This window comes from Amblyomma americanum, chromosome 9 (assembly GCF_052857255.1).
Source record: "Amblyomma americanum isolate KBUSLIRL-KWMA chromosome 9, ASM5285725v1, whole genome shotgun sequence".
NCBI lineage: Eukaryota > Metazoa > Arthropoda > Arachnida > Ixodida > Ixodidae > Amblyomma > Amblyomma americanum.
The window spans coordinates 141,022,198-141,048,501 of record NC_135505.1 but is presented as its reverse complement, the minus strand read 5'-3'; the positions used below and the strand labels follow the sequence as shown (position 1 = coordinate 141,048,501).

Sequence of the window (26,304 nt, the reverse complement as noted above, 5' to 3'; positions counted from 1 at the left end):
TTCATTCATGTTGTTGCGTTTTATATCAAGCAAAGAATTCAGTTGGTTCTTTGAACTTTTATATACATTTCATACATATCTTTCCACTTAAAATTAAGGGAAGGCATTGACTTCAAGCACCTAAACACAAAAATCAAAGGGCAAAAGAACCTCTTCCATTCACTACCAATGCAAAAGTGTGCTTATTCTAACAATAAAAACTACTAGTTCAATTTCATTTTAAAGCTTGTGCTTTTATCACTTTTAAATCACACATGTACAGTCGGGGACAAAAGTCTCCGTACCATGTGTTCTGTCAATGAAGCCGCTAGCTCTGTTATTAGCCGCCCGCTGAAGACCTCACTTGTCAAGGTGGAAGAACAGAATTTTGTAGCGAAAGCTACACTGGCCACAAACTTGCGATTTCGCTGTGGCGGTGCTCCGAGGAGGCACAGAGACAGACCTTGAGCCGTTGGCTAGTAACCAACGCAGCTGGGCGGACCCCGCGTGCTCGCCGCGCCATCTGGCATGACATCACACCACACACCTCGCCGCCCTTACGCGCTTAACCGCTAACCAATGCATTCGGTGGCGGCATCTATGGGAGCTACTGAAACCCCCGCACAAAAAAAAAAAAACCTGCGTCGAGGCTGAGAATCGAACCAGGGCCTTTGGCGTTTGAGGTGGAGACGCTACCACTCTGCCACGACGGCTCAAGGTTTAATCATGAATAAACCACATCTAGTGAATGCACGGGTTTCATATACTAACTCTTCCGATCCAGAAGTTGCCGCGCTTTCGCTACGTATATCCTGGCCTAACAGAGCTAGGCCATCAGCAATTTTGGCTTCCACCTTCACAAGTGTGGTCTCCACCCGCCGGCTATCATTAAAGCTATCGGCTTCGTTTAAGGAACAAGTGGTCCAGAGACTTTTCTCCCCGACTGTGCATTATATCACATTAAACATGTGCGACTGGTCATGTGCGCTTTCTAAACTGCCTGTAAACGAACCACAATGCAATCAGTGCAAAAGCCATGAACAAAACACAACAGATAAAAGTGAGAAAACCGAACAGCATTAATATTTATCATTATGCAAATTATGCAGTTATGCCAGCAATAAATAATTAATCTGTCTAGGTGCTAGTCTATAGGTTGACAGAGTTGCAGAAGGTCGTTTTGAAGAAAAGTGCTGGTAGTAGAGGGCAGTGGCTGGACTGTTTCGTATCCTTGCCGGCATCTCACTTTGAGCTGCCACTTTTGGCGCCCTTCTTCAAGGTGCCTTCACATGCACCGTACAAACAACCTCAAGGTCACTACGAACCAACTCTCAAAATGTTAACACTTTGCACAAAACTACTCTAAGAAAACAAACTTTATAGTAAAGAACTAATTTATAAAAAAGAGGAGAAAAAAACTACTCAACTTCAGAAAACATTTCGTTCATCCATAAAGTCAACAGAGAAGAAGAGAAAAAAAATTCTGTTTTATAGTTCATCAACTGATGCTAAGGAGCCTTTCATATGCTATTTTGCACTTGTTGCATACCTGATGACTAACCAACACACGTCACAGAACAGTTTACATATTGCGGCTGCTGCGCAGGTTGCCGTCTCATCAGCCGTAACCCAAAAATGAGAAAAAAAAAAAATCTAGCTGATGATGCTTTCAAGCAACCTCATATGCATCCTCAAACTCGAAAGTACACTCAATGAAGCAATAAATGCTATGTTATACTTGCACGAACTATCAAACTAAGGCGAAGCTCTTCACCATCGACTTCATCATCGTAGTGCCCCAGATGGTGGCCAGGAAAGACAGGTCCTCTGAAGTGGCACACACACTACTGTCTGCAGTCTGTCGAGCAGAATTTTTTTTTTCACTTACGCACATCTCACATTCCATTGCGACAACTTTTTCACTTTACCCAGAGAAGTTCACGCACTTTTTAACAAGAATTTTTTTAGTATAAAATGTTCTCAGCTTTCATTGTGCGACAGCAGCACTAGGACTGTCTTGCAGCATCTTCGACACACACATATACCTTGCGAAACTACGAGGAACGTTCCAACCTGCGTGGCTTGGGCTCAGTTTTTCTCAAACAGTTTCTACGTGAAAGTTGGCTTTTCTTTACATACCACTGCTCTTGCCGAGAAATATTCTGCCGAGAACTGTTGTAGCCGCTGTACCAATCATAGTCCTCCTCCTTGCCAGTTCGAGTATCGTGCACCCAACACTATGCACTGCTGTTAACAGCTGATACACTTCTGGACAACATGATGCACAGCCCGTACACCGATGTAATCTGCTGACACTTGAGGTGATCGTGCTTGGTGCACTGGATATGGGTGGCAATTGCTGCACTGTTGTTGCACTGCCGGGCGCTTCTTGCTGCACTGCCCTTGCACCAAAATGACCTGGTGGTACTGCGATGTACTCTTGATACGTGCAGCTATTGCTGCGCTGTTTTTACACTTCCAGGGGACCCTCTTGCAGCAGCATGATGTGGTGGTCGTCATGATGGCAATGCCACACAAAATGCACCACTTCACAACACACCTAGATGCGACACCTTTGGTTGCACCAGCGAAGGCAAAGGCCTTGCTTGGTTTGCCGTCGACTCACAGCCCTTGAACTGGAACCACTCCACACGTGTGTACGACAAACATCTCCATCACTGTCGATTCAGTCTATGTGCGCACTATGGTGAAGCGAATTCTTTTGAAAGAAACGGCGAAGCGTTTGTGGAATCTAGTGATGTTTGTTTTATATAAAGCTTCTCATCACTGTGCATCCACATTGCGACAACACCTACTGCCACTAATGTCCTAACCAAGTAGATGTTTAGGCTCCTTCAAGGAAGATGCCAACTACAAGGTGCAAAGTGATTTGTTATGAACTGTTCCTTGTGGTTTTCAACTTGTTGCTGCACTGCCCCATACTACTGGTGAACCAATACTTAAGCATCAAGAACAGAGAAAGAGGGGAACAAAATAAGCGTAAAAAGAACATCATCCCATTCATGTTGCAACCAGCCGACACTATGACCTCAGTTCTCCAGACAGCATTAGAAAAACAATGAAAAGAAACTGTTTCTGTCTTTCATACAGCAGGTGTTATAATTCCACGCGTGTGGCATCTGACTCGAAATTTCATGGACGACCAACCAGACGATGTTGGCAATGGTCAAGACTGAAGCGTATCGTTGTCAATGTGCAGGATTCCATGGGAGTGGGACGCAACAGCAGATGTCTGAGGTGACACCCCCTGACAGTGATCGCTAAAGCGCAGAGGCAGCACCACGATCGAGGCTTTGAGAACCGAGGGATGTGGCGTGTGCTTCACTGTGCCTTCTTAATGGCCTCTCGCTCCCGCTTGATGGCATCCCTCTCGGCCGACGTGACGTACGGTAGACACTTCATGTGGAACACGGGGCAGTGAACCTCCGTCATGTCACCTGGAGGAAGAGGCACAATCATCGATAGTTTAAAGGGACCATGAAACGATATTTACCGAGGTTAGGAAAAGTGATTGGTATTCTATCACCCATCACCACACTGGAACAATTTTAAAGTTAGCTTTAATTCCAAAGATATCGGTGATTAAAAATGCGGCTCATCCCTCCCTCCAACTCATACACGCCGATGAGGAAGATAAAAATGAAAATGAAGAATCAGGTTCGAACTGCACCCCGCAGTACCCAATCCTGCTCACATCAACTTCGCATACAACAAACGTGATCTGCACAATCGCTAGGTTCGTTATGTGGGCTCAACTGCATATTTACACTGAATCTTTGTACTATTTGCATACTGAAACAGAAAAAATGCCATTCTCCCAACCACCTACCCGTGTGCAGATTGCGCATTATGAAGTGCCCCTTCATGTTGCCGTAAGTGGTGCTGAGGCTGGTACAGCTCACCCAAGAGAAATAGGCACCGGGGCTCATCACGGGGTACTCGCCTGAACAAAGACAGTGAAAATTCGTGAAAAATGCATCCCACCTTAGACTGCCTGCTTTCATTTTCAGTACTCTTTTATCATCACTACATCTTGCGAATGCAGGCAAACAAAATTCAAGAGGCAAAAAAAGAAATTCTCATTGTGCACAGCTTTTAATTATGAAATCCTTGAAGGTTTGAGACACAAAGCAGATGTCCTGGTGGTGATGCACCTATGTTTGAACCCCGCAGTAACATAATTCCACAAAAACATAATTCCCCAAATAACTATATACTTTATCTCACTGGGATATGTTCATAAGATTTGATACATTTCATTTTACCAACAGCGAAATGCATTCACAGTGCAGCTTCACAATGAACAAGGTTTCTGTAGCAAGCAGCTTGCAAAATTTCTTTACTCCCCAGCCTATATAACTGTGAATACGATTTATTTCACTCCAGGCACGAACTTAATGCCAGCAAGTGTTCTCACGGCCTTCGCTACATGAATCTCATGCGTGGTTGTTAACATTATCCGTATCATCCAAAAATTTGTATAATCCAAAATGAACAAAGTCCATATGTAGAAGGATTAACTTGAGCAGTCAACAAAAGACAAAAAAGGAAATAAAAGCAGGTCAGAGAGCAAAGCTAGAATTCTGCAAGTGCTACTCACCAACTACACCCCGGCCGTCAACACGCTCCTCCAACCCATTCTCGTCGGTGATGATCCAGTGGCGCGTCTCCAGCTGGCAGCTCTCCCGGTCGGATGCATCTTCCGACATGGACATCCTGGGGTGTAGCCAAAAAAAAATGACAAACTTTGATGGCTAAGCTCTACCTCATTTGTAAGACCGAAACCTGATACAGCGCATTTAAAACAGCTCTTCAAGTTGGTCACTGATCACAAACAGAAGAAAAGTACAACTATGGCACTAATTTTGTGCTTCGAACAATGTAATTAAGTCCGAAATAAAAGCAACCAGAAGCCACCTTCAGTCTCGTGAAACAAGGTAAGCCTGAATATGAAGCACGCAGAGATGAAGTCACATAGACCACTTACTATTTTCATGCACAAAACATGAGAAAAGAAAAGAAACATTTCTCCCGAACACATTCCTTTTCACCCTAGCTTAGTTTTAGGAGAAAATGCAATTACAGGTTTTTCGCACCTTTTTTCATTCGTACAGGAAGTAAAATTTTTACGCAAGCTGTCACTTACAAAATCTCAGCTATGCTTATGTTAGCTGCAGTTGCTTATGCACTGTAAAGCACAAAATTGGCTGTGGATTACCTCTGGTTAACCCTAGTTGAACTGCGAAAGCTTCATTTCCTTGGCACGCTGTCTATGCAGCGTCTCATTCCGATGCTCTCGAGAACTCAAACCGGTCTCTTCCGCAGTTGATGAGACACTCCGGGATGTGGCACGACTTCTTCTAGCCGCATCTCCGTTACGACGCTTCTCGAGCCGTGTGGTGGGTTCTTCTGGTGTCTCTTGAGCGCGCTGTCTCTTCCTCGCTTTGTTCTGTCATTGTTGCGTCTCTTTCGCGCTCTCCCTAACGACTACAATACACTGAGGCGAAGCGACACCTCCTATCCCTCTACTCCAGCGGAGCACACGGTGGAGCGAGCAGCGTTGACGGCGGTGCCATCTGTTGAAGTGCGGCTGCGGCGTTGCTAGGCAACTGCGGCTCAAGGTTGTTCGTCGGCCACGGCATACGGCTGAAGTGCGACCACGCGACAAGCCGAAATGGCTCACTGGCTGGCGTAGTGTTGCTTTCGCAACAAAAACAACACAACATGCAAACACCAATGGGCCAAGGAGCATACTCACGTGATCCGGTAAGTGTGGAAGAAGTGCGGAGGGTTCACGCTGCTCAGCTCGGGCATGAAGCAGGTTGCCACGGAGACTGTGATGTTGTCCGTTGTCAGCTCACAGCCCGGCTCGTGGAAGAACCTGGTGGCAAGGTCAAGGGAGCAAATAAAAACAGACAAGTGCGCTCATTCGATTTTGCTTCGGAAAGCGTGCTGCTGACAGAAGGGCGCAGAGGGTTTGGAGGTCAAATCTTTGAAAGACTCAAACACCCAATCTCAACGCCCTAATAGTTAGGTGAGTTGGTAACGTAGTCATCTTAGAACCGCAGCAAGGCTTAAGTACACAGACGGAAAGGAAAACGAAGTCAGAACATCAGGAAGACTAAGTCGGGAAGTACAGTGGAACTTTATTGATCCAAACTCGATAAATTAGAACTTCCGGCTGATCTGAACTCAAGCTTCGGTGATGCCGATGTGGCGTGTATTAAAAGGGGAGCCTGATAGTGCTTCTTTGAATTTAGAGTTCGCCCGATTTTAACAAATTTTCAGTCCCTTTGAGTACGAATTATCGAGATTTCGCTGTAAGTGCTTGTTAGCTTCTCTTCTTGTCTCTTAAATTGCGTTGTGATCCTGTGATGCTCAACCTCAACTGTGGAGTGCTGAACGGCAGTACCCAAGAACTGTTAGCAGATTGCTATGGGAAACTCAAGCTTCAAGATATGAACAAATTTGGCCTGAACAAGGAGAAAAAAAAAGCGTCTAATCCAAGATGATGCTGTTTTCTTAGCGCATATAATGGCTACAGCTCACCTGCAATGGTGTCTGCAGCCAATTAAGCACCAGCCTATGCACTGAGAGGACCGAGGTTTGAACCTACCTCATAAATGAAATTCTATTTCTACTTCCAATATCTGAGAATGTGCTGTTATTATCATGAAATCTGGGAAAGAATTAAATATGACACTGCAAATCTTACTCATAAAACCTTGGGAGTCACTGCCACATTCAAATGTTCCACGACTAAAAACAGGCTGCATTCTAAAGGCGAGTTTTGCCAGCTGCAGACGAGTTTCGGGTTTATATAATTTCGTTACTTCATATACAAAATTTAATGCCACTGCAGTACAGCTTGTAGGAGGGGTACTGTCTTGTGACATGATAACTTTTTATGGTGCATGATATAGATATAAAGCACATATGGCATTTCTTCCTAAAGTCATGCGAGTGCTAGCAGAATTGTTAGCAGAGGGGTGCTAGCGAGGTGTAGACGTGACAAAAAAAAAATGTAGCATGAATGATGAAAATAGGATTTCAGCAATACTTGTGAATTTAGGAAGCCAGTGCTGGACCCCAGAAGGCAGTATTCGTTCTCAGTTTTTACCCAAAGTTGTCCAGGGCTTTTGGCTGGATACTTAAAAGGCTAAAACTGTTGCTGCTGCTTAAAAGGCGTAAGGACACCAAATATCAATTAAGCATTCTTTCTTTGTAGTGATGCGGACGACAAAGTAAATATAAGATGCACGAAACAGGCTCGTGCACAGTAAACAATTGGTAATTTATTTTATCATGCTGCTTTGGTTTCAGTTGCAACATCTGCACGGGGGCTGTAATATTGCCTTGCAGTTCAGGTCATGCGAGGCATGAAAAAAAAAACTGTTCCAAATGCTGCTTGTTCATTTGTCATCGTGCTGGCGAAAGAGGTGAAGTAAATTAAATTGAAGATACAGTACTACTATATTGCAGTTTCTTTATGTGCCTCACATGACCCAAAATCCAAGCTGTCACAGCCACCGCTTGGCTGTTGAAGCTGAAATGAGAGCAGCACACAAGAAGAAATTTAATTATAAATTATTTACTAGGTGCAGAAGTATTTCATGTGACGGCCCATGTATACAGTCAAACCTCGTTATAATGAAGCAAAATTTAAAGCAAAAATGTGTTTGTTATATCCAATATTTGTCTTAAAAGTAGGTGCTTTAAATTGGCATTTACAAATTTTTGCAAACCATGAGCAAAGGATGCTCATACATGGAGAGCACAAAGCTACAAAAACAAAAAAAGCAATTCTTGAATTTGAAGCTTGTAATAAACTTCAATGTGAAAGCTTACCTTGAGACAACTTGTAAAACTAGGACGCACAACTTGTAAAACTAGGAATGACTGTAACCAAGTGCCAAAGACAGTTTATTTAAAAAATGATGTTACCTTGGATGCTACCCTGCAGAGCAAATAGGAAGCACAAGCTTTTCCCTGCAATCAGTGCAAGTTCAACTCAGTCACTGTTTGACACGCAGATACTCGCGGCGAAAAACCGTGCCCACTATCTGACTGCTGTAACAAATTACAAGATAAGAGATATTTAGTACAACGCAATCCGCAGGGAACCATTGTGCATGCGCCGTGAGGACGCCAGATGGCGCCATGTGCCGGCCAGCCGCACGCATGCCTGACACATCGGGACCAATCGGCGCGCGAAAGTGGGTCTAGCTGTGCTAAATCTCTTCATTAGAGAGTTATAGCATAGCGCGATCCGCTTCTGCGGAGCACTACTGCGAACGTGCTGACTGAACCTGACGCGGTAGGTGCGCACGCAGCTGACGGCTCGTGGCGCCATCTGGCGCCCTCAGGGAATTCTGCGCACGTGCAGTGGCGCCTTGCGGAAGCGGATCACGGCAGCGGATCGCGCTATGCTATAACGCTCTATTTACAGAACCGCTGCGCCGCCCACCGCAGTCACCTGCACGAGCGACAGCAGTATTTGTCAAGTTGTATCGTCGCTCTTCGCGGAAACAAATTTCCCGCTTGGAACCTGCATTTAACTGCCCCTGCTGCACCCTTGCGCAGAGCAATGAAGGCCGCAAAGAACGACAAAGCCGAAGGAACCAACGTTACTAGATAGGGTCAGTTTCAAAACTCCGCTCTGTTGCGAGAAACCACTACTGGTTCGCGCTTTAGTGGCGCTGCCGTCGAATCCGGCTCCACCTGCCACGCCGGCGGCGCGACCAGACGCGACTGCGACGGAGCTGTGCATCGCGACTCGTCTTGGCCTTTCCGACTTCTGCGGTGGATGCGTGCAGGCAGGTCTTGGTCGCTTGATGTTTGCGATTAGCAAGCGGTCACCATGCCCACGTGTTTTGTGCCGGGCTGCACGAGCGGCTACCGGAACGACACGAGCAGCTCGTCATGGCATTACTTTTCTGCACCCAGCGACGACGCCTTGTGTGCTGCATGGAATCGAGCCATCCCGAGTGCTGGCAAGGAGTTATCAGCCAAGTCGAGAGTATGCGACCTCCACTTCCACGACCAGGATGTCCTCAAAAAGTGACGTAATTGACGGGAAAACAGTGGAAATGCCTCACAGCGAGTGGACCCTCATCAGTGGGGCTATTCCAAAAGTTTTTCCTCATCTTCCTGCATACATGACAAAGCCTCCAGCTAAGAAGCGCAAAGTACTACGCAGCACAAGCGGAAAAATTGAACAGCGCAGCTACTTGCAGTGCAGCTGTGATCAGGACGCCAGTTTTTCAAGCTTTGAAGATACGCAATGCAGCCTAAACAACATGGAACGTGTTCAAATGCCGGGGTCGTGGAAAAAAATGATCATTGAAGACGAAGGCGACAAATTCATCCCATTCTACGCACTCAAGTCCGAAGACAGGCTACAGCGGATTGAGAAGGGTGTTGCTGTGGGTGAAGATAATATGGCCACGGCAAGTGCTTATGGGTGCACTGCGAAGGCATTTACAAACGCGTGCATTCGCAACGTCAATGACATATCCTCCCTGGTGGATTCAGTAAATAAGCTGCGCGTCTGCCAGGGCTGCACTGTTGTTGGGAGTGTTTCACACAAAAAAAGAGGAAAGTTAAGGAAATGTGCCAGAAGAAAGAGCGTCTGGCGTTCAGGAAGAAGATAAAAAATCTCCTCAAGAAGGCCCTGAGAGTAGCAGCGGCCAGAGCTTCCCTTATGAAGAATATAAATACCTTAAAGGAGCAGCTGAGGAATGAGCGTTCAGAGGAGATAACGAAAGCATTGAACTTGTTACCTGCACTGCAGCAAGTGGCCTTTGAAAATTTTTTAGGGCAAGTTGAAGCAAAACGACCGCAGGGGATAAGATACACATGAGCGTGGACCATGAACCGCCTTTTGCTACGCATTGCCAGTCCTAAGGCATACAATTTGTTGCACAGCATGAAGCTGTTTGCCCTTCCAACGTGTAGCCGCTTAAACCAGATTATTTCAGGTGTGCCATCTGAGTATGGCTACAATCAAATAGCCCTGGAAACAGTCGAAACATTCTTTAAAGGATTGCCTACTGTTAAAAAATATGGCACACTCGTAATTGATGAAATTAAGCTGAGACCATCACTAGATTTCAACAAATCCACCTACAAGTTTGATGGATTTGTGGACTTCGGCGGTTCAACAGGCCAAGAGGGCATAGTACCAGCTGACCCCGCTCTTGTGATTATGTTTGTGCCGATGTTTCACAAGTGGGTACAGCCAATCGCAAGTTTTGCCACAAAGGGTGCTGCGCCCGAAAGCGTGCTTGCCAAGCTTGTTCTGGAAGCTGTGCTTGAACTCGAGCGTCGTGGGGCAACGGTTCTGGCTGTCATCAGCGATGGTGCGGAGAACAATCGTTCTATGCGGACACATGTAGGAATATCAGGGAAGTTCCACATCCTTCACTTGAAGATGGACGCTTCCTGCACTTCACGTGTGATGCACCACATATCATAAAATGTGTGCGACATCATCTCACTCACACGTATGCGAAGGTAATAAGCACCTTAAATTCTTTCTGATTCAATATGATATAACTGTTACCTTGTTCTTTATTGCAGACTGGCTCTGACTGCACTAATTTCAAGGATTTTCAGCATCTCTTCGACACAAAAAAGAAGGCACACCTAAAAGTCGTCCCAAAACTTACAGCTTCACATGCAAACCTGGAAGGCTGGAAAAAATGAATGTCCGGCTGGCAACTCAGGTGCATTCATAAGCTCCAGTGCTTTTTGTTCATTTTGGCTGTCTTTGCATATTTTAAGCATTTGCAACTGTTAATCAAGTTTGAACGTGCATGTTCTTTGCATTTCTTTCTGTATTTAACATGCATATTTTTTTTCAGCTGTTCAGCAGAAGTGTTGGGATAGGATTAAAGTTTTATAGGGAGCAACGTACACCAGGCTTTGAAAACACAGAGGGCACAGAAAGATTCACATTGCGCATGAATGATTTCTTCGATGTGCTGAATGCCAAATTTCCAGTTGAGGGAACCAAGAAGAACTCTTGCCAGATCAAAGTAAAATTAACTTTTTTGTGTATTCAAGCAATTGCTGTTTACTGAAGGCAACAAAATAATACATAATTGTGTGCATCTCTTTTGTGCAGTGCTGTAGGTCATTCAAGATTTCCTCGAATTGCTGAATACAACCGAAAAAAAAAAAACGGCCTCCAGCAAAACACGAGGCTTTCTGCCTCTCAGATGACAACAGAGTCTCTCCGCGTGACCTTCATGTCTGTTCTAGATATAATTTCTCTGTTGCATGACAAGAATGTCCTATACGTCCTGACTGCAAAGCTTAATCAGGATCCCTTGGAAGTAAGTATCCATATATGTTGCTTTTACTCTTACAGGTCACTTCCTTTGCCGCAGACGCAAACATTTTTTTTATCTTTTTACCTATAGCGCTTTCTTGGTGTGGTACGGAGCTTTGGCGGAGACTAGGACCGCCCAACCGTGATGCACTTCAGCCAGATATTCAGGCTGCTTTGCCTCTACACGCCTTTAAAAATAGCAAAAGAAACTGCTCTGGCGATGCAAATCCGGTGTTGGTGACAGTTGAAGAGAGCCTCAGTGGCAAGAAGCTAGCTGCTCTTTCAAGAAAACAAGCCAGAGAGGAAAAACTCAGACAGATGCTTCACAAAATTCACTTCAAGGAGTCTTCAACGTCGGATCCAAACCAGTATGACTACAATCGTGCCACTCCATTTGAAGCTGTTCTTCACTATTTTGGAGGCTATGTTGTAAAGAAAGTCAGCAGGTTTTCAGGCTGCGAGGACTGCCTCGAAACCATCACTGCTGCCAGTCATGCCCCACCAACAGCTATTCTCACAGAGATGAGGTCTTTCGTACCCGGTGCTTTAAACCACCCATCTAGCGCCCTTTTACAAATGCTTAATGCCATTGAATCTGTCACTGAACAGAAAACACAGGACAACAAAGTGTTTGGTGACTTGTTTTGGAGTATGGTGCAGGAACTTTCGAAAAAGCCTCTCGTCTGTGTAGGCTGCTCCACGCACTCAGAAGAGCTTTGCGCCCGAATTATAAAGTTTTATCTAGTTACACGCATGCATTTTTATGCAAAGTTTCTGAGGCAGCAAAAGGACCAGACTGTGCAAGTAAAGGAAGCAAGGAAGAAGGCAAAGTTGATTTAGAGGCATTCTCGCTTAAATGGAAGCTAGTTGAGATCAACAAAATTTGAATACGAAAAAAAGTATTGTGTGCTTTTTTAGCATGAGTAACAATGAATGCATTCCAGCCACATATTTCTTCAACAAGGCACAGATGATGAAAGTGTATAGCTGCATCGGGCGGCGCGTGCTATGCGTATGTATGAAGGATCTCCGCCTCTTTTTTTCTTCCAGGCTGCAATGGCGTGCAGAATTATAAATATGCTATTTATGGCAAGCGGCACAACCAGGACTTAGAGCCTGCAAAATAAAATGCTTAATTCTGTGACTCTAAAAGGTAAGCGCGCTTCAGCAGCCCGATACCAACGAACCGCCGTGCTTCAGCAGCCCAATACCAACGAACCGCCGTGCACGGCTGTGAACGGCAGTTGCGGCAGTCAGCTGGAGCCGGATGAGACGGCTCCGCCACCTGGCGACAGGTGCAGGAATGGAGACGCCGCCGATGCATGGGGAGATAGGGGAGTTTTAAAACTGACCCTATCTAGTAACGTTGGACGGAACAACGGTCCAATCACATGTGGGTCGGCTGGCGGCGGCGATTTCTTTTGTTGCCCGCAGATGGCGCCAGCATGCAAACAACGCGGGAGATTCAAACAATTTTCTGGAGCAGGCAACGCAAACACAAAAATGGCGTTTCATTGATGATTTTCTCTACTTGTTTACCAGATTCAAAACACTCGAATAGAAAAAACCGGTTTCGCTATAAGCTGCGTCTTGCATTTTCCATTTCATTATAGAAATTGAACTCTCACTGAAATAAAGCACCAACAAACCAAACTTTACTTTTAGTTTATTTTATTTGATGATTCACTGTATCAGTACTCGCTATAACGAGGTTGGACTGTATTAAGTTCTTACCCACCAGACAAAAACACGAAACCAAAGATTTGGACTATTATATCATTAAAGAGGAACAGAGGCAGTGTATAGGCGACAGTGATACAGTGGCGACAGTGTACAGGCGACAGGCGACCGCCTGCAAGAAATGTGCCGATTCTCACACAGAACTGCACGAGCAAGGAAGTGGCCACATTCTTTGAAGGATATCTGGGTGGTTTACAAGCAATCATGACAAGCAAATACCTGAACGGCTGGCTGTCGATCACAACAAACTCCTTGTTCTCCAGCATGTCGGCGTAACCGGAGAACCACTCCTGGAACGTCCGAGCTGCAATGCACCGAGATGCAAATAATGCCACAGAGCTGTCAAAATGCTTGAGCGGTACAAATGTGCCCCACGTTTTTCTACAAAACCAGTGGTAAAAATGGCTTGAAAGTAGGGGTGTGCGAATATTCGAAATTTCGAATACGAATCGAATATGTTTCATGTTCATTTCATATTCGTATTCGAGAAATGATATTCGTGAATTTTCGAATATTCGAAAATTCCCGAACACTTGGCAGCAATCGTATACCGCGCCAACTTTTGTAAATTTGATTGTGGCAAAAGCACAATACCTGGGCAAATTATCTGAATATAGAGTTTAAAGTTCCAGGAAAACAATATAAATGTCCTGTTCTCTTCCTTCTCCATCGTTTATCGCGTGGACCGATCGCATTCCGATGCGCTAGGCTTGACCTTGTGCGCAATTCCGCAAGTGGGCTTTCCCACATACCACACGTGCTGCGAACAAGATGGGGGACGACCCGCTTTTAACAATTGCAACGCGAAAGCGCGTTTATTTTTTATCCTTCTGTTTTATGTTATCTAATTAATGCCCACACCCATGGCATTCGTTCTGTCACCTTAAATCTCTGAGCGTGACCACCGCCACCTTGTTTTGGTCAACTACGCTATGCGGGAAAGCCTACTTGCGGAATTTCGCGTGAGTCTCCCGAAGGGGCGAGTCGAGGTGTCACAGCAGGGCAAGCGATCCTGTAAAAATCCCGCCTATTGCATGGTGCACTGTAACCCATGCCCCTCTTAAGTGGGCGTAACGGCAGGCGTGACAATGTTCGGAGGGCCCCTGTCATTAGGTCAAAACAATAACCTGGCCGCATAGTTTCGGTTTCTGAGTTTCGCCACTCGCCCGTGGCAATGACAAATGTCGGCCCGCGCATTCGCCAGTAGTCCAATCTCAGTACCGTGCCGCTTTCAGACGCTGACTGACACGTCGCTGGCCATTTAAAAAAAATTTTTTTAGAAGCAGTCTTGCCATTCCGACGTCAATGTGCGTTCCCACCTCGCTTATGTTTGCGATGTCTTCCAGCACGCCGAAACTCTGTGCTCGTCTCGGGATTACACGTGTTTGCACGATAGAGCCGCCTCATATGACTACCGCATTTTAGGTAGTCTTTTTTTTTCAGGGCCGCGGGGCATTTTATAAACCAACTTTCGAATAAGCCGGGCATTTCTGTCAGTTCTTTGAACTCCAAATTAATGAGGTTTTATTAGCCATCATGTTATTTTTGTTTCCAGTCTTGTCATGTTACGGATTTAATTTTGCCTGACCACATTACAGGTTGGATACTGTTCAATTAAGTAGTATACATTTCTGCGCACATCATGTTTTTTTATTATACGGTGCTCAGGCAGTCTAGTTTTGTTTATTTCACTTGCAAAGGCCATACACTATTTTGAAAAAAAAAAAAATGAGCCCCAATGTTTGCTTGTTCATCTTTCTGAATTGTTTATCTTTTCTGAATTAATTTTTTGTGCTGACCAGATATTCGATATTCGAAGCCATTTTTTCTTTATATTCTTATACGACCCATATTAGAAAATTTCAATATTCGCACACCCCTACTTGAAAGTGATGCCACTGAATTTATAGCTTCATTCTGAGTGCTATTTTACCATTGCATGCATGTGAGACGTATGTAATAAAATTGAATGTCCAAGGGTTAAACTATTACAATAGAATGACTTGAAGGGGACCGAGGATGAACTGAATTTGGCCTGTATTGATAGATTACCACATCCTTATCGAAGAACACAACAGAAAACTTTCTGTTGTCACGACAGATTTTCCTATAGTATTTTGGGACCTGACAACAGAAATTCTAGTAGTAACAACGGGACTTTCTGTAGTACTGAGCAGCCTCCTCTCCAAACGACAAAGGCAGTTCTGTTGCAAAAACACACCGTTGCAATACTACAGAAAAAGCTGTCGTAAAGATAGAACAAAAAATTTTGTTGTTTTGGGACCGGCTCTCGTATTTTCTGACTGGGGTCCTAATCACAAAGACACTACTTTTACTGAAAAGGAGCTTTTATACACTAGAAATAACCAAGAGTGAATTGCAGGTATCACCATCACCGGCCAATTTCGCAAGTAAGCTGCGGTGCGTCAATCTGTTTTTTGTTGCATGGATCCCAGAGGCCAGGATACACTGCCATTGACTTCCACACATTGATCACGGAGTCCATCTCAGTGTAGATGCCACAAGTTAGAGGTGAGGGGTAGGAACCCTTTTGAATGCAATCTTCTCAGCACCAGATGTGTCTTCTGCTACCAGGCAAACATCAACATACCCAGCAAAAGCAATATACAGTCGATTTTTAGTAGGAAAAAAATTCGATAGTTTCCCTCAGTGTACGTTTAAATTTTGGATTTATGATTTCCTTAATTAAAAACCGACTGGCTGAAAAGAATTTTACTGCAAGAAAGGAGAAAGTGGTATTGGATTTTTCATCTTAGGGTTCTAATCGACAGTAGAATAGAATGCCCGGGGTCATGGGTGAACGTATCAGCTTCACAAATGTTATGGTTAAGGAGTCTGCCAGCGCCATCTCACCCGTGATGAAGGCATCCAGGGGGTGTCCCCTGGCCCCCTGGGTGAGGTCCTGTGACGGGTAGAAGACGGAGCCGGGTGCATGGCCGTCTGAGTCGCGCAGCGCGATGAACTGGGTCAGGCCCGAGTGCAGACAGAAGGTCAGCGGCATGCAGCCCTGCAGGCCATCCCGGCTCTGTGCAGAGGCAAAAGGTCACTCTCTGCGTCACGAAGGGGTCTCACCACAATAAAGCCAAGTCACTGAACGACACCTTCCTGCTGTCTTCACGGCAAAAAAAAGAAATGAAGAAGACAAAGGACAAACAGCCGATGCAATTGATGGATGCACTCGGGGAATAAATAAAAACACCACTGCTAACACAACAAATGGTAGTGCGTTCATTTACCATAATAACTCCAGGGTCAAGCCACTGCATACGGGGCCGGTATTCTGGAAGTCTTCACTAAGTGGACATATCCAAATGTGTGGCACGTTCTCTTGTTCCAAAATACAGCAAACATGGCAGCTAGCTTAAATGCATGTAAGCTCTCATCACGTTTAAATCAAGCCGAGCTGCCTGATTCTGCTTTTGGAACCTTGAATAAAAACTGCAAGTATTTACAAGCTTTGTAATGCATATTCTCTTTTGGAACACAACTGCTGATACGAAGGCAAGTGCAGTTTCAGCCGACATGATCCAACAGGAAAGACAGGTCAGCTGTAGTCACGCAGCCGTTACTTCTGAAAGCCACCGCTGCGGTGGCCTAGTGGTCTGAGCATCCGCCTCGCATGCGGGAGATGCGGGGTTCGATCCCCAGTGCCGCCGGGTACCCACCTGTGATACAATGGGTACAAGCTTTCCCCTGCCTGGCGTTCGGCATCTTTAGGGTGAAAAGCTTGGGAGATGGGTCTCTGACCCCAGCTCGTGCAATGAAACACTACCTTGTGCACTCTGTGGCCAAAGCTGCCCTTGCGCCATAAAAATTCATCATCATCACTTCTGAGAGCTGATATGAGAATGGAAGCAAAGACCAAAGCTTCGACAGCCTTTTAAGATGGCTGCAAAGAATGCGAGAACTTATTACAGGGATGGAAGAACCCACACACGTCCAGGCGAGTGCGTGCTCTTTCATCCTTGTTTGAATCAGACCTTGTTTTGTTTGCAACCATTCCAAAATCCTTTCTATACTTCGATCTTTGCTGGACGTTTCAAATCTAAGTGGTCCGCAACTGGAACCAACTTCACTTCTGAGTACTCAAAGAAGTACTTTCTAGACTAGGCCATGTTCCATATCACGGGTGCTCCACAACCTTGGAAGTCTTCAGAGCACAATTTTTAATTGCTTCACATGCCTAACTTGGCGCAATCAACTAACAGATCTCAGTCATTTGTTACATGGCTTCATGCTAGTTTTCCATGGTAGTTTCAGACACCCCATGGGCGTTTGGAGCTATTAAATTGCTACCCCCATGCATTGACCCAACCGCGGAAAAGTTCCAACCAGCAGGCTAGACTTGTGCTGCCATCTATTGGGCCCACACTGAAACATGTATCACAAAGGACAGGACTTTCGCTACTCTGGTTTAAAGTTGCTCCTCAAAACTTGTAGAATGCCACCTTTAATCAAACGATCATACAACCGTAAGCAGTAGAACGATGCTTAAGTGCAAAAGCTTTCCCATTCATTTCGCTCCAAAAAGCAAACCCTGCCACTCTTGATATCTCGAGATAGAAGAAAACCCAATATTAGTTTGAATTTTGCAGAGTTCGACCTAGCACGAGTATTTTTAATGGGCTTGATGTTCATAGGACCAGCGCATCAGTTAGCATTAGTCTGCACGCGTGCTCCTCTTGGAATGCATGATCTCAGAAAAAGGTGAAAGGCAAGACATGTGGGGTTCCTCAGCACTTTTTCAAAGCCGCTTGTGCGCTGATAAAAAGAAAGTGTGTCATGGGTCACTGGTGTGTCATGTCCCGTATGTAAGCAGCTATGAATGCTGAGTCATGCAATGAAGTTGCGGGAGAGCTCAGTAAGTTAAAAAACGCCCACGGAAAGCACACGCGCAAAGTTGCTATTGCTATCTGTAGGTGGTTAAGAGATGGTTTTGCCAGTTGCTCACTGCACCCAAGGAAACTTAAAGGTGGCCCACTGGCGGGGCCACGAAGCCCAGGTATTAGAGCTCCACAAATCACAGCCACAGTGACTATGTTAAGCACACTCGGGCTAACAAGAGTCCTGTGCACTTGCAAATGTTAGTTGCTGAATTCTATTAAATGCTCACGCTCTGACCTGCAATCCTGCGATGGCCGTCTCCAGGTCCAGGAGCGACTCCGACCGGTAGTGCGTTGGGATGCTCATGCTACCCATAAGCCTGCAAGAAAGAAATAACACAGAGAGAAAAGCTTTTTAATCCCTTTCAAGCCAGAAAACACAAAAGAAAGAATCCAGAAAACTATGGCGAGGAATGAGCTGACAACCTGAAACTAATGAACACAGTGAACAATAGGTAAATCAATGAGCACGAATGAGTGAACTGTTAAGGATCAATAATTAAAAAAAAAAAAGGAGATCGCACACAATGCTTTTCATTTACTTTTTGTTTCTGTATGGATAGAATGCTTAACAAAGCTTCAAAGTAAATCTGCAATCAGCGTTTCCCATCTTAGTTCCTACAGTCAAAGCATCATAAATAAGCCTCACCCAGGTGAAGCTAGCCGCTGGCCATTGTGGATTCGGTAACAGCAGCGCAGGTCCTCGGGAAAGCGAACGCCCAATTTACGTTCGGCAGCATCTAGCTGCTCTTCTGTGGTGCCAGCTGCATTACACGGAAAGAGTTTGTCATCAGTGTTACTCGCAAGTAGTAGTACAAGAGGGCCACCCCACATATTGTGTTAGCAGAAAATACCTATATTACCTATTGTTTTGACTGATTCGTTCAAAAATATAACATTAGAGGGAATGTGCAAATTCAGGGAACCTAACTGACAGGTGCTGGGTTTGGCACCACTACAAGATTCAGAGAAAAAATAAATAACTTTGAGTCTTTTCAAGGTGGCAAACAGTAATCATTCCATAAGAGGGCCGCTCTACATAATGTGCACACTGACTCTATTGTTGTCAAGGATTCGACAAAATTCGTCTCGTCAGGCATAGAAGGGAAAAAAAGTTTATAGTCACGGACCAAGTCACGAAACGTTCACGCGATGATTCACACTATGACTCAAAGAACACCACTGTGATGTCAAAAATGAGGACCTCAGATTGACTGGGACAACATGTGGCAATTTTAGCCAAAGAACGAAATCAAACAACACAACTTCTCTTTGAATCATCCTTCATCCAATCAACGTCGGGGCCATTAACCACAGAGCAGAAAGCATGTCACTAATCTACACACAGCTATTACGTCACAAACTTCGCCTTTAAATTTTCACCTGCTGGTCTAGTCTGCCTCATTGTGACCAAGAGACCCGTACGGGCTCTGAAACGTCTTTCTTCGTTTTTTGACTTGGTTAGTGACTTTTTTTTTTAATCTACTGTTCCATAATTTCTACTGATTCCTGCAAGTTATGCAATGCAAGTAAAGGGGTCAGTTTTAAGGTCCTCACTGAAAAAGGGCCCCATATTGGCATGATACAAGCTCCGGATGAAAAGCAGTGATTAGACAGTACTGCCTACGTCCTGAAGAAAACATATTCAGGCCAATTTAACAGAAATGTTTATTTGAATTTATTGCAGGAAAAAAATAAAATGCTAATATGATACCCTGCACTCTCAAGAAAAGCTTCAGTGATAGTTCACTATCAAAGGAGCTGTAGTGGTAGCTGTCCTCTCTCCTGCCTTTGCAGTTATGTGCAGAAATGTATGGCCTAGCGTTGATGCTGTAAAAGTCTTCGTCATTCTGGGATCCAACATCCCACGAGACCACATACTATCATGCCAGAGAGGCTACACTCAGAGTAATCGAAGTCAGAAGCAAGTGATCCACTGAAACAAGGTCTTGACGTTGCCAACAGCAATAGAACTAGCACTTCTGAAACGGTCACTATGCAAGTAATATGAGCACAGCGAAAGAAACAAGGGTCTTCACAATGCATAACTCAACAGAGGCCAACGCTCACTGGCTACTAAAGAAGGCACAAACGGATTGCGGTGTTGAAGAGGTGTGCAGAATTAGTTAGTAGTTAGTAGCTCTAACTGCAGCTAAATAGAGAAAGTGGGAGAAAAAGCAACATTTAGGTCCTGAGACCTAAAATCTAGGTACCTAACCCATGACCTTTGCACTCTGTATGCATGTTCTCAAAATCAAGCTGCAGTCGGTTGTCTTGCCTTGTGTATTCTTGTAAGGCAGCTTAGCTTTGAGGGGCACTGAATTCTGTGTTATTTGCACAATTCCGAGTTCAATAGAGGAATGGACAGGACTGTGAGTACCCATGATGGACTGTGCGATGACGGGGCAGTGTTGGTGCATGAAGGCCTTGATCTTGTGCCAGGCGAGCTTCATGGCTGCGTAGCAGTGCACATAGCGGCTCAGGTCTCGGTACAGCGCCTGGAAGTGCGACCGCCAGGTTGCCCCCTCGGGGAGCCTGTCACGGGAGTTATGAGAGAGTGCGCAACAATGAAATTAGACTAATGTGTTATGGAGAACATAGTTATGGAAGCATTCTTCCCGTTTCAAGTTGTTCACCCATCCGGCCACACCCTGCTGTCTGACAGCTGTCCTGGTTTATTCAACTGGCAGGGCAACTGCTCCATTACGGTCATTGTCCTGGGTCTGAACCAGTGTTGCCGCATTGGCCAGTTGGTTTTTCCCAGTTGCCAGCAAAAATTTCCCATTTCTTCCTACAAATATATTTTTTTTCACAACATAATAATTTTAGGGTGAATACAGCCAAGGTAATAAATATAAGAATTAGTGAAATAAAATAAATACAAAGCCCATTAATAATGAAAATCAGGGCTGGATTGTTCTTGATCACATCATAGTCAATCACCACTTCGTTTTTATTAGTTTTTGCATTGGCACGGGGAGCAGCTCGGCTACTTCCATTTCCTTTCTAGCCTCTCCTGTATAGAACGCAGAAATTTTCGGGATTTCCTTTACAAAAAAATGCATACATAGGGGATTGTGTGACTAAAGAGCTGTGAGTGATTGGAAGCAATTAATGGGAGGGTCACTGCCACTACAGCTGGAAGAAATCCAAGGACGCAGCACTCGAAGCTTGAATGAACCTGAAAGGGCCAAGGCTCTTTATCAAAGCCTGGGCAGCAAATTAAAGGGAAACATCAAGACAAATTTCTTCTCGCGACTCTAATTAGGCCGCCATGATAACAGCATTTGCCCTTCATCTCTGCACATTTTCCAAGAAAGCACATTTAGAACACTGGTCTTTAGCGAAACCAAAATTTCCCATGTTTTCAATGGGTTATGAAAAAAAATTCCCTTTTTCCCTCAGTGGCTTGATTTTCCCACGATATGGGAAATTTCCCACGATTCAGCAACACTGGTCTGAACTCTGCATCATTAAAAACCCAATAGCAAGGCAAATTTTTTTATCAACTCTTGTGAATTACAAAAGCAGTAAGCTTAACCTTTTTTTTTTGTAGCCATATAGTAGGCGTGCATTATTTTAATGCCAGGATGAATTAAATTACTGACATAGGTGCGGCCAAGAAGAAATGATGTGAGGTTCCACCTTCATGTGGCAATAATTACAAGGCTTGGATATTTTGCATCTAGTGTCATTACAAATTCGCATGCATACATATGGATTCACCCTTTGCTATAAGACATTTCTTTTGCATTAATATGTGATAAAATCCAGTTTACTCACTCACCTGCTTCCGTACTGTAATACATTACCGGTTACACATGGTTAACACATCATCATAAGTCATTGAGAAATAAGTCCAGCACAGAGGTGACTACCATTTCTTGTTCTCAACAAACTATACACACATATGTGGCCACAGGCCTGGTGCTTCTGATGAACAGAATGGTGGCAATAACCTCAAGTAAGATGCACTTGACACGTTCACTGCGGCAGCAATTTTCAAAGCCCTAATCCTTGTGCATTACAGCCTACCAAGGGGATACCCTTAAATTTTCCTTGGTGCAATGCGACCCACCAGTGAGCCCCCAGAAATGCCAACTTCTAGGAACCAGCAACAGATGGCAGTGGTGAGCTGGCATGTGTACTTTTTGCAGGGCCCTTGAAAAATCTGAGCCATCCCATGGCTTCATCACTCCACGGCTCAGAATTCGTGTCGCACAGCTGGAATACACAATGTGACCCACCAGCGACGTACGACGTAGTGAACGTATTAATCTGACTCAATACCGAGAAGACAGCTGGTGGGGGGGGTCCTTACTCTGTCTCGAGCCAGTACTTCCAGCACATGCCACGCCAGTGGGGGTCGTGGGCACAGACGTCCCGTAGCCGCCGGCTCACACGGCTACACCTGCGCACACAAAGTATTGCACAAAATTAAAAATAAAGCTAGAAGACACAGACGTCTGAATGTGAAAGCCTGTGATCGGCAAGTACTATCCATCTCTTGACGCCCTCAAGAAACGTCAGGCCAGCAGAGCATGTTGAAGCAAACACCTCACACAGTTCATGTAACTGCATTAGACCATAAACAAGCACACAAAGATGAGGACGGACGGAGAAAAAAAGATCACAGAGCTTGTGATGCTTTTTTTTCTATTCCGTGTTCTGTGTGTACTTCGAATGCAACATTCACTAGTTCAACAGTCTAGAATCTTAGGTTACTGCAACCTGAGGTTACACTGACGTAAACGGTGCCAGCTGTAGTAATGAAATAATTCTAAGGTTCAAGCCTACCTAGGCAACATTCTCCAGAATGCGGGAGTTTCTGGTTCTGATGTACTACGATATCAATAACACAAGAACACCCGGGGTGTCACTCAGGTTCAATTCATATTTAGAACTCAACCTAAAGTGAAGCATTCCAGGTTTTTACTGGTCTTGCGAGTATGAGATTAAGAAAATGGAAAGAGAAAAACAACAAAGTAACTTATACGAAGAAGAACAGAAAATGCGATGGACACAAACTCAATACTGAGCAGTACATCTGAAGTCAACTGAGGATACCAAGGACAACTTCTATTGCCTCATTGTCCTTTTAAGGCACGTATGCCTTTATCGGTTCCACCAGCACACCTTTTTCATAGATTTTAACCAACAGTGGGTGCACACAGCGGGCGGAAAGGCGGATACCTGACATAACCAGACATAACCACAGAACTGATATAGCTCAAGTTTTACCAAATGGTGCCACTTTCTGCATAACCACATGCAATAAAAAGCACCTTTTTTTTTCTCTGGCTGTCAGAAAGAAACTGCAAGGATAAAAACTGAAGCGCCCTCACAACAAAGCACTGCGGAGAGTGCAGAACAGTGGTCGGAAGGGATTCATTATCTCCCCTGCCTCGGATATAAAGCTGCTCTCCAAAGATATGCTTCACACACGATCCTTGCAAACGAGAACTGGGATAGAGTTATCACCGTTGGCCAACTGAACTAGGCTCCGTCCACAGTGATAAGAGCCGAGACTGAAGATTATCACTGCGAGTCTACGTACTAGAAGACAGCACACGCTTCCGTATTTCTGTTTTCAGCACCACTGCTAACTAGATTTGACTTGCATGTTTGAACAGATGATAATGGCTTTCCTCTTCTCATAATACTAGTTGAATCCTTATCGTGCCTTTACATAAAGGTGAATGCTGCCTCCGTGCCCACTTAGCAGGTAATAAATGCAGTGAGACACAAAGGTGTATGTGTATCAGAGCTTTGCTTTAGCATATGAAGAACTTCACAGCTTTCTTTGGTATGAATAACCTACTTTTTTGTTTGGCCACTTGGATTTTAATGCATATTTTTTAATGCATGTCTTTCCTCAATTTGCTTTTTAAGTTCCTATGCCTGCACTTGTATATTCATTTATTTTTTGTGCACCAATTTGCCGTTTCCTTTAAGAGCCTCTGATGAGCCTAAGAGTATGATATAAATAAAGAACTTTAAAAATAGATCTTTTGTTACCACATTAATGTCTTTAATTAAGGCTTGTGGAATTAGGAAATTAGAGAACTTTTTTTTTGTACACATGTGGCATGAATATGACTATTTTGCAGTATTGAATGGATCCAGCATTCAAATACAAAAATACAGAAGCTACACATGCGTCAATAAAAGGAATTTCTGCACAGTTCATCTGAAGGCACAAAAGTGTACCAAGGCATAGCCCACAACATTCCCCAGAAGCGATGAGAAAAAAAAATGCATTTCTTTAAAATATTTTTTAAAAGTGAAGCTCCATAGGAATGAGCACAATTGACACACAGCTAAATGTTCCACTGAAATTACATCTACAATATTCAGTGCAAACATATTTCCAGAAGGGAAAACAGGAAAAATTTAGGGAGAGTTTCTACCTGAGAGGATACAGCAATGGTAGTTGTGGTCAAATTTGCCCTGTTTTAGACCAAAATACCTTCCGCTTCTAAGAGTTTTAACTTGTGTCCCTCAATGCAGTCATGTAACAACTTGTTCACTTGCCTTAAGGTTCTAAATTGATTTGCTGTTTTGTTTTGTAAGCAACAAAGCATCACACTGCTTTTTCAAAGCATAGCCCACAGTGCCGGTTTGGCGTATAGAAATTCATTAACCATTAACTATTACAGCGGCTTGGCTGGGCAAGCTAGCTGGGCTGTGTTGCTTACGATGCTCTGCTATCATTAAGCCCACATCACATTCATCAGACTAACGAGCCATTTCGTACTCGTCATATACTACACAGGTACAGTCATCAGTGTTTAAAACTTGGCGACCTAGATGCTCAATGCGTTAAGCTTATACACAAACCAGAGATATATCATATGCAGCAAGAAAAATGAAAAGAAAAAAAAAGCAGCCTCTATACTACTAGCACTTCTTGCACTGTGCTATACAGGTGCCTTGGATGGGAAGCACAAAAAAAAGCACTTGTCAGCAACGCTCTAAAAAAAATAAATCACTATCATTGCTTGAGATGTTGCAGCCACGAATCGTTATGCATGCTTTTTTTACTTTCTCCGTTGCATTAATATGTGCATACATGGTCTTGTGTTAGTCGGCTGTGGCAATAAGCAAGGAAAAAATATGCAGGAACACTTTCATACACGACAACCGCGCTGGTTCGTAGGTCTTAAACAGTTGCTGTGACATTCGACGACTCCCTTAATGCTGATCATTACAGGGTAGAAACGACGCTTAAAAAAAAAAAAACCCGCATAATATCTGCTGTTACCAGATCGTCTTTGTACTAGCTCCGACCATGCATCCAAATGCCATCCGGAGTTCAGGGTGGTCTCACAAACTGCACGCGATGTTTGCCTTGAACGAATTCGTTAAACGTGCGGACAGGAATGTCGCACTCCGCTCTTTATAACAGAAGGTTCGGCCAGCGACCCATTCTACTGCAGTTTCAGAGCAGTCTGTTTTTTTTTTTTTTGCCACGAGTTAAAGCATGCCATAAAGGTGGTCATAAAAAAAACACAATGCAGGTTCAGAGAGCGCTCAGCTAGCAATTCCGTGCGCAAAACAAAGACGGCTGCAAAAGTTTCCGAGCACAACTGGACGCCCAAAGAGCGGCAGTGTTTTTCACATCGTGTTTACCAACAGTCGCTGTCCATACTTCATAGAGCCATATATAGAGAAAACAATACCGTCGCTAACACAGCAAGAAACCGTGTTAGGCGCCATCACGGCACAGTTCAGCCAAGATTACTGACTAATAATTTAAGAGAAACTACAATTAACGGGGGGAGCGTATTTAAAGACGAAGAAAACAATTCGATTCGGTTCTAGAGTGTGGTTGGGGGGAACACGGTAGCAGACGCCTCGTAGGAGCAAGAGCACGGTGGTCGCTGCACGGGCCTCTAAGCGGCGATACGAACGGTCGTACCGGATCAAGTCAGTGTAGTCCAGGTAGGAGCATATGTTTATGAGGATTTCGCTCGGCATGTCGTCCAGGCTGATCCGATTTGGACACCGTCGGAGTCCCACGACCTCCATGATTGCGGTTCCAGGTTCTTTCGCCAGTAGGGCGACTGTGCCTCCCCCTTGCGCTGATTAGCAGGAGGCTGCTCAATGCTAAAATAAAACGCATTAAAGGGATAAAAGATCAAATACCTTTGAAAAGTTGTCAAGTCGTACTAAAAAAGAAAAAAAACTACCAAGGCTATAGCGGAAACTTTAAATTTGTGTTTAAACAGTGGTAAACGTAGTACATGTGTGGTGAATGTAGTTTGTATTTTGTCGTCTTCCATTCATTCATGAGAAGCTAATTTGACTTTTTCTTTAAGCACC

At 44.4% G+C, this 26,304-nt stretch overlaps 1 protein-coding gene across 1 annotated transcript; it reads right to left on the bottom strand.

Moving 5' to 3' along the window:
• On the bottom strand, positions 1-26,069 carry LOC144104632 (F-box only protein 3-like). The gene is made up of 11 exons (XM_077637769.1): positions 25,901-26,069; positions 22,301-22,390; positions 20,360-20,514; positions 18,629-18,743; positions 18,218-18,299; positions 15,950-16,121; positions 13,295-13,379; positions 5,759-5,881; positions 4,601-4,716; positions 3,830-3,943; positions 1-3,437 (listed from the first exon to the last, which is right to left on the bottom strand). The coding sequence occupies exons 1-11, from the start codon at positions 26,008-26,010 to the stop codon at positions 3,322-3,324; spliced, it is 1,278 nt and encodes a 425-aa protein (XP_077493895.1). The 5' UTR covers positions 26,011-26,069; the 3' UTR covers positions 1-3,321.
• Positions 26,070-26,304: the final 235 nt, after the last annotated feature.

Excerpts from the sequence above, each read along its gene's own strand:
- LOC144104632 (XM_077637769.1), bottom strand. The coding sequence starts at position 26,010 with ATGGAGGTCGTGGGACTCCGACGGTGTCCAAATCGGATCAGCCTGGAC. Across the intron at positions 22,391-25,900 it reads GACTACACTGACTTGATCCG|GTGTAGCCGTGTGAGCCGGC; the intron begins GTACGACCGTTC and ends TTGTGTGCGCAG. Across the intron at positions 20,515-22,300 it reads AAGTACTGGCTCGAGACAGA|GCTCCCCGAGGGGGCAACCT; the intron begins GTAAGGACCCCC and ends CTCCCGTGACAG.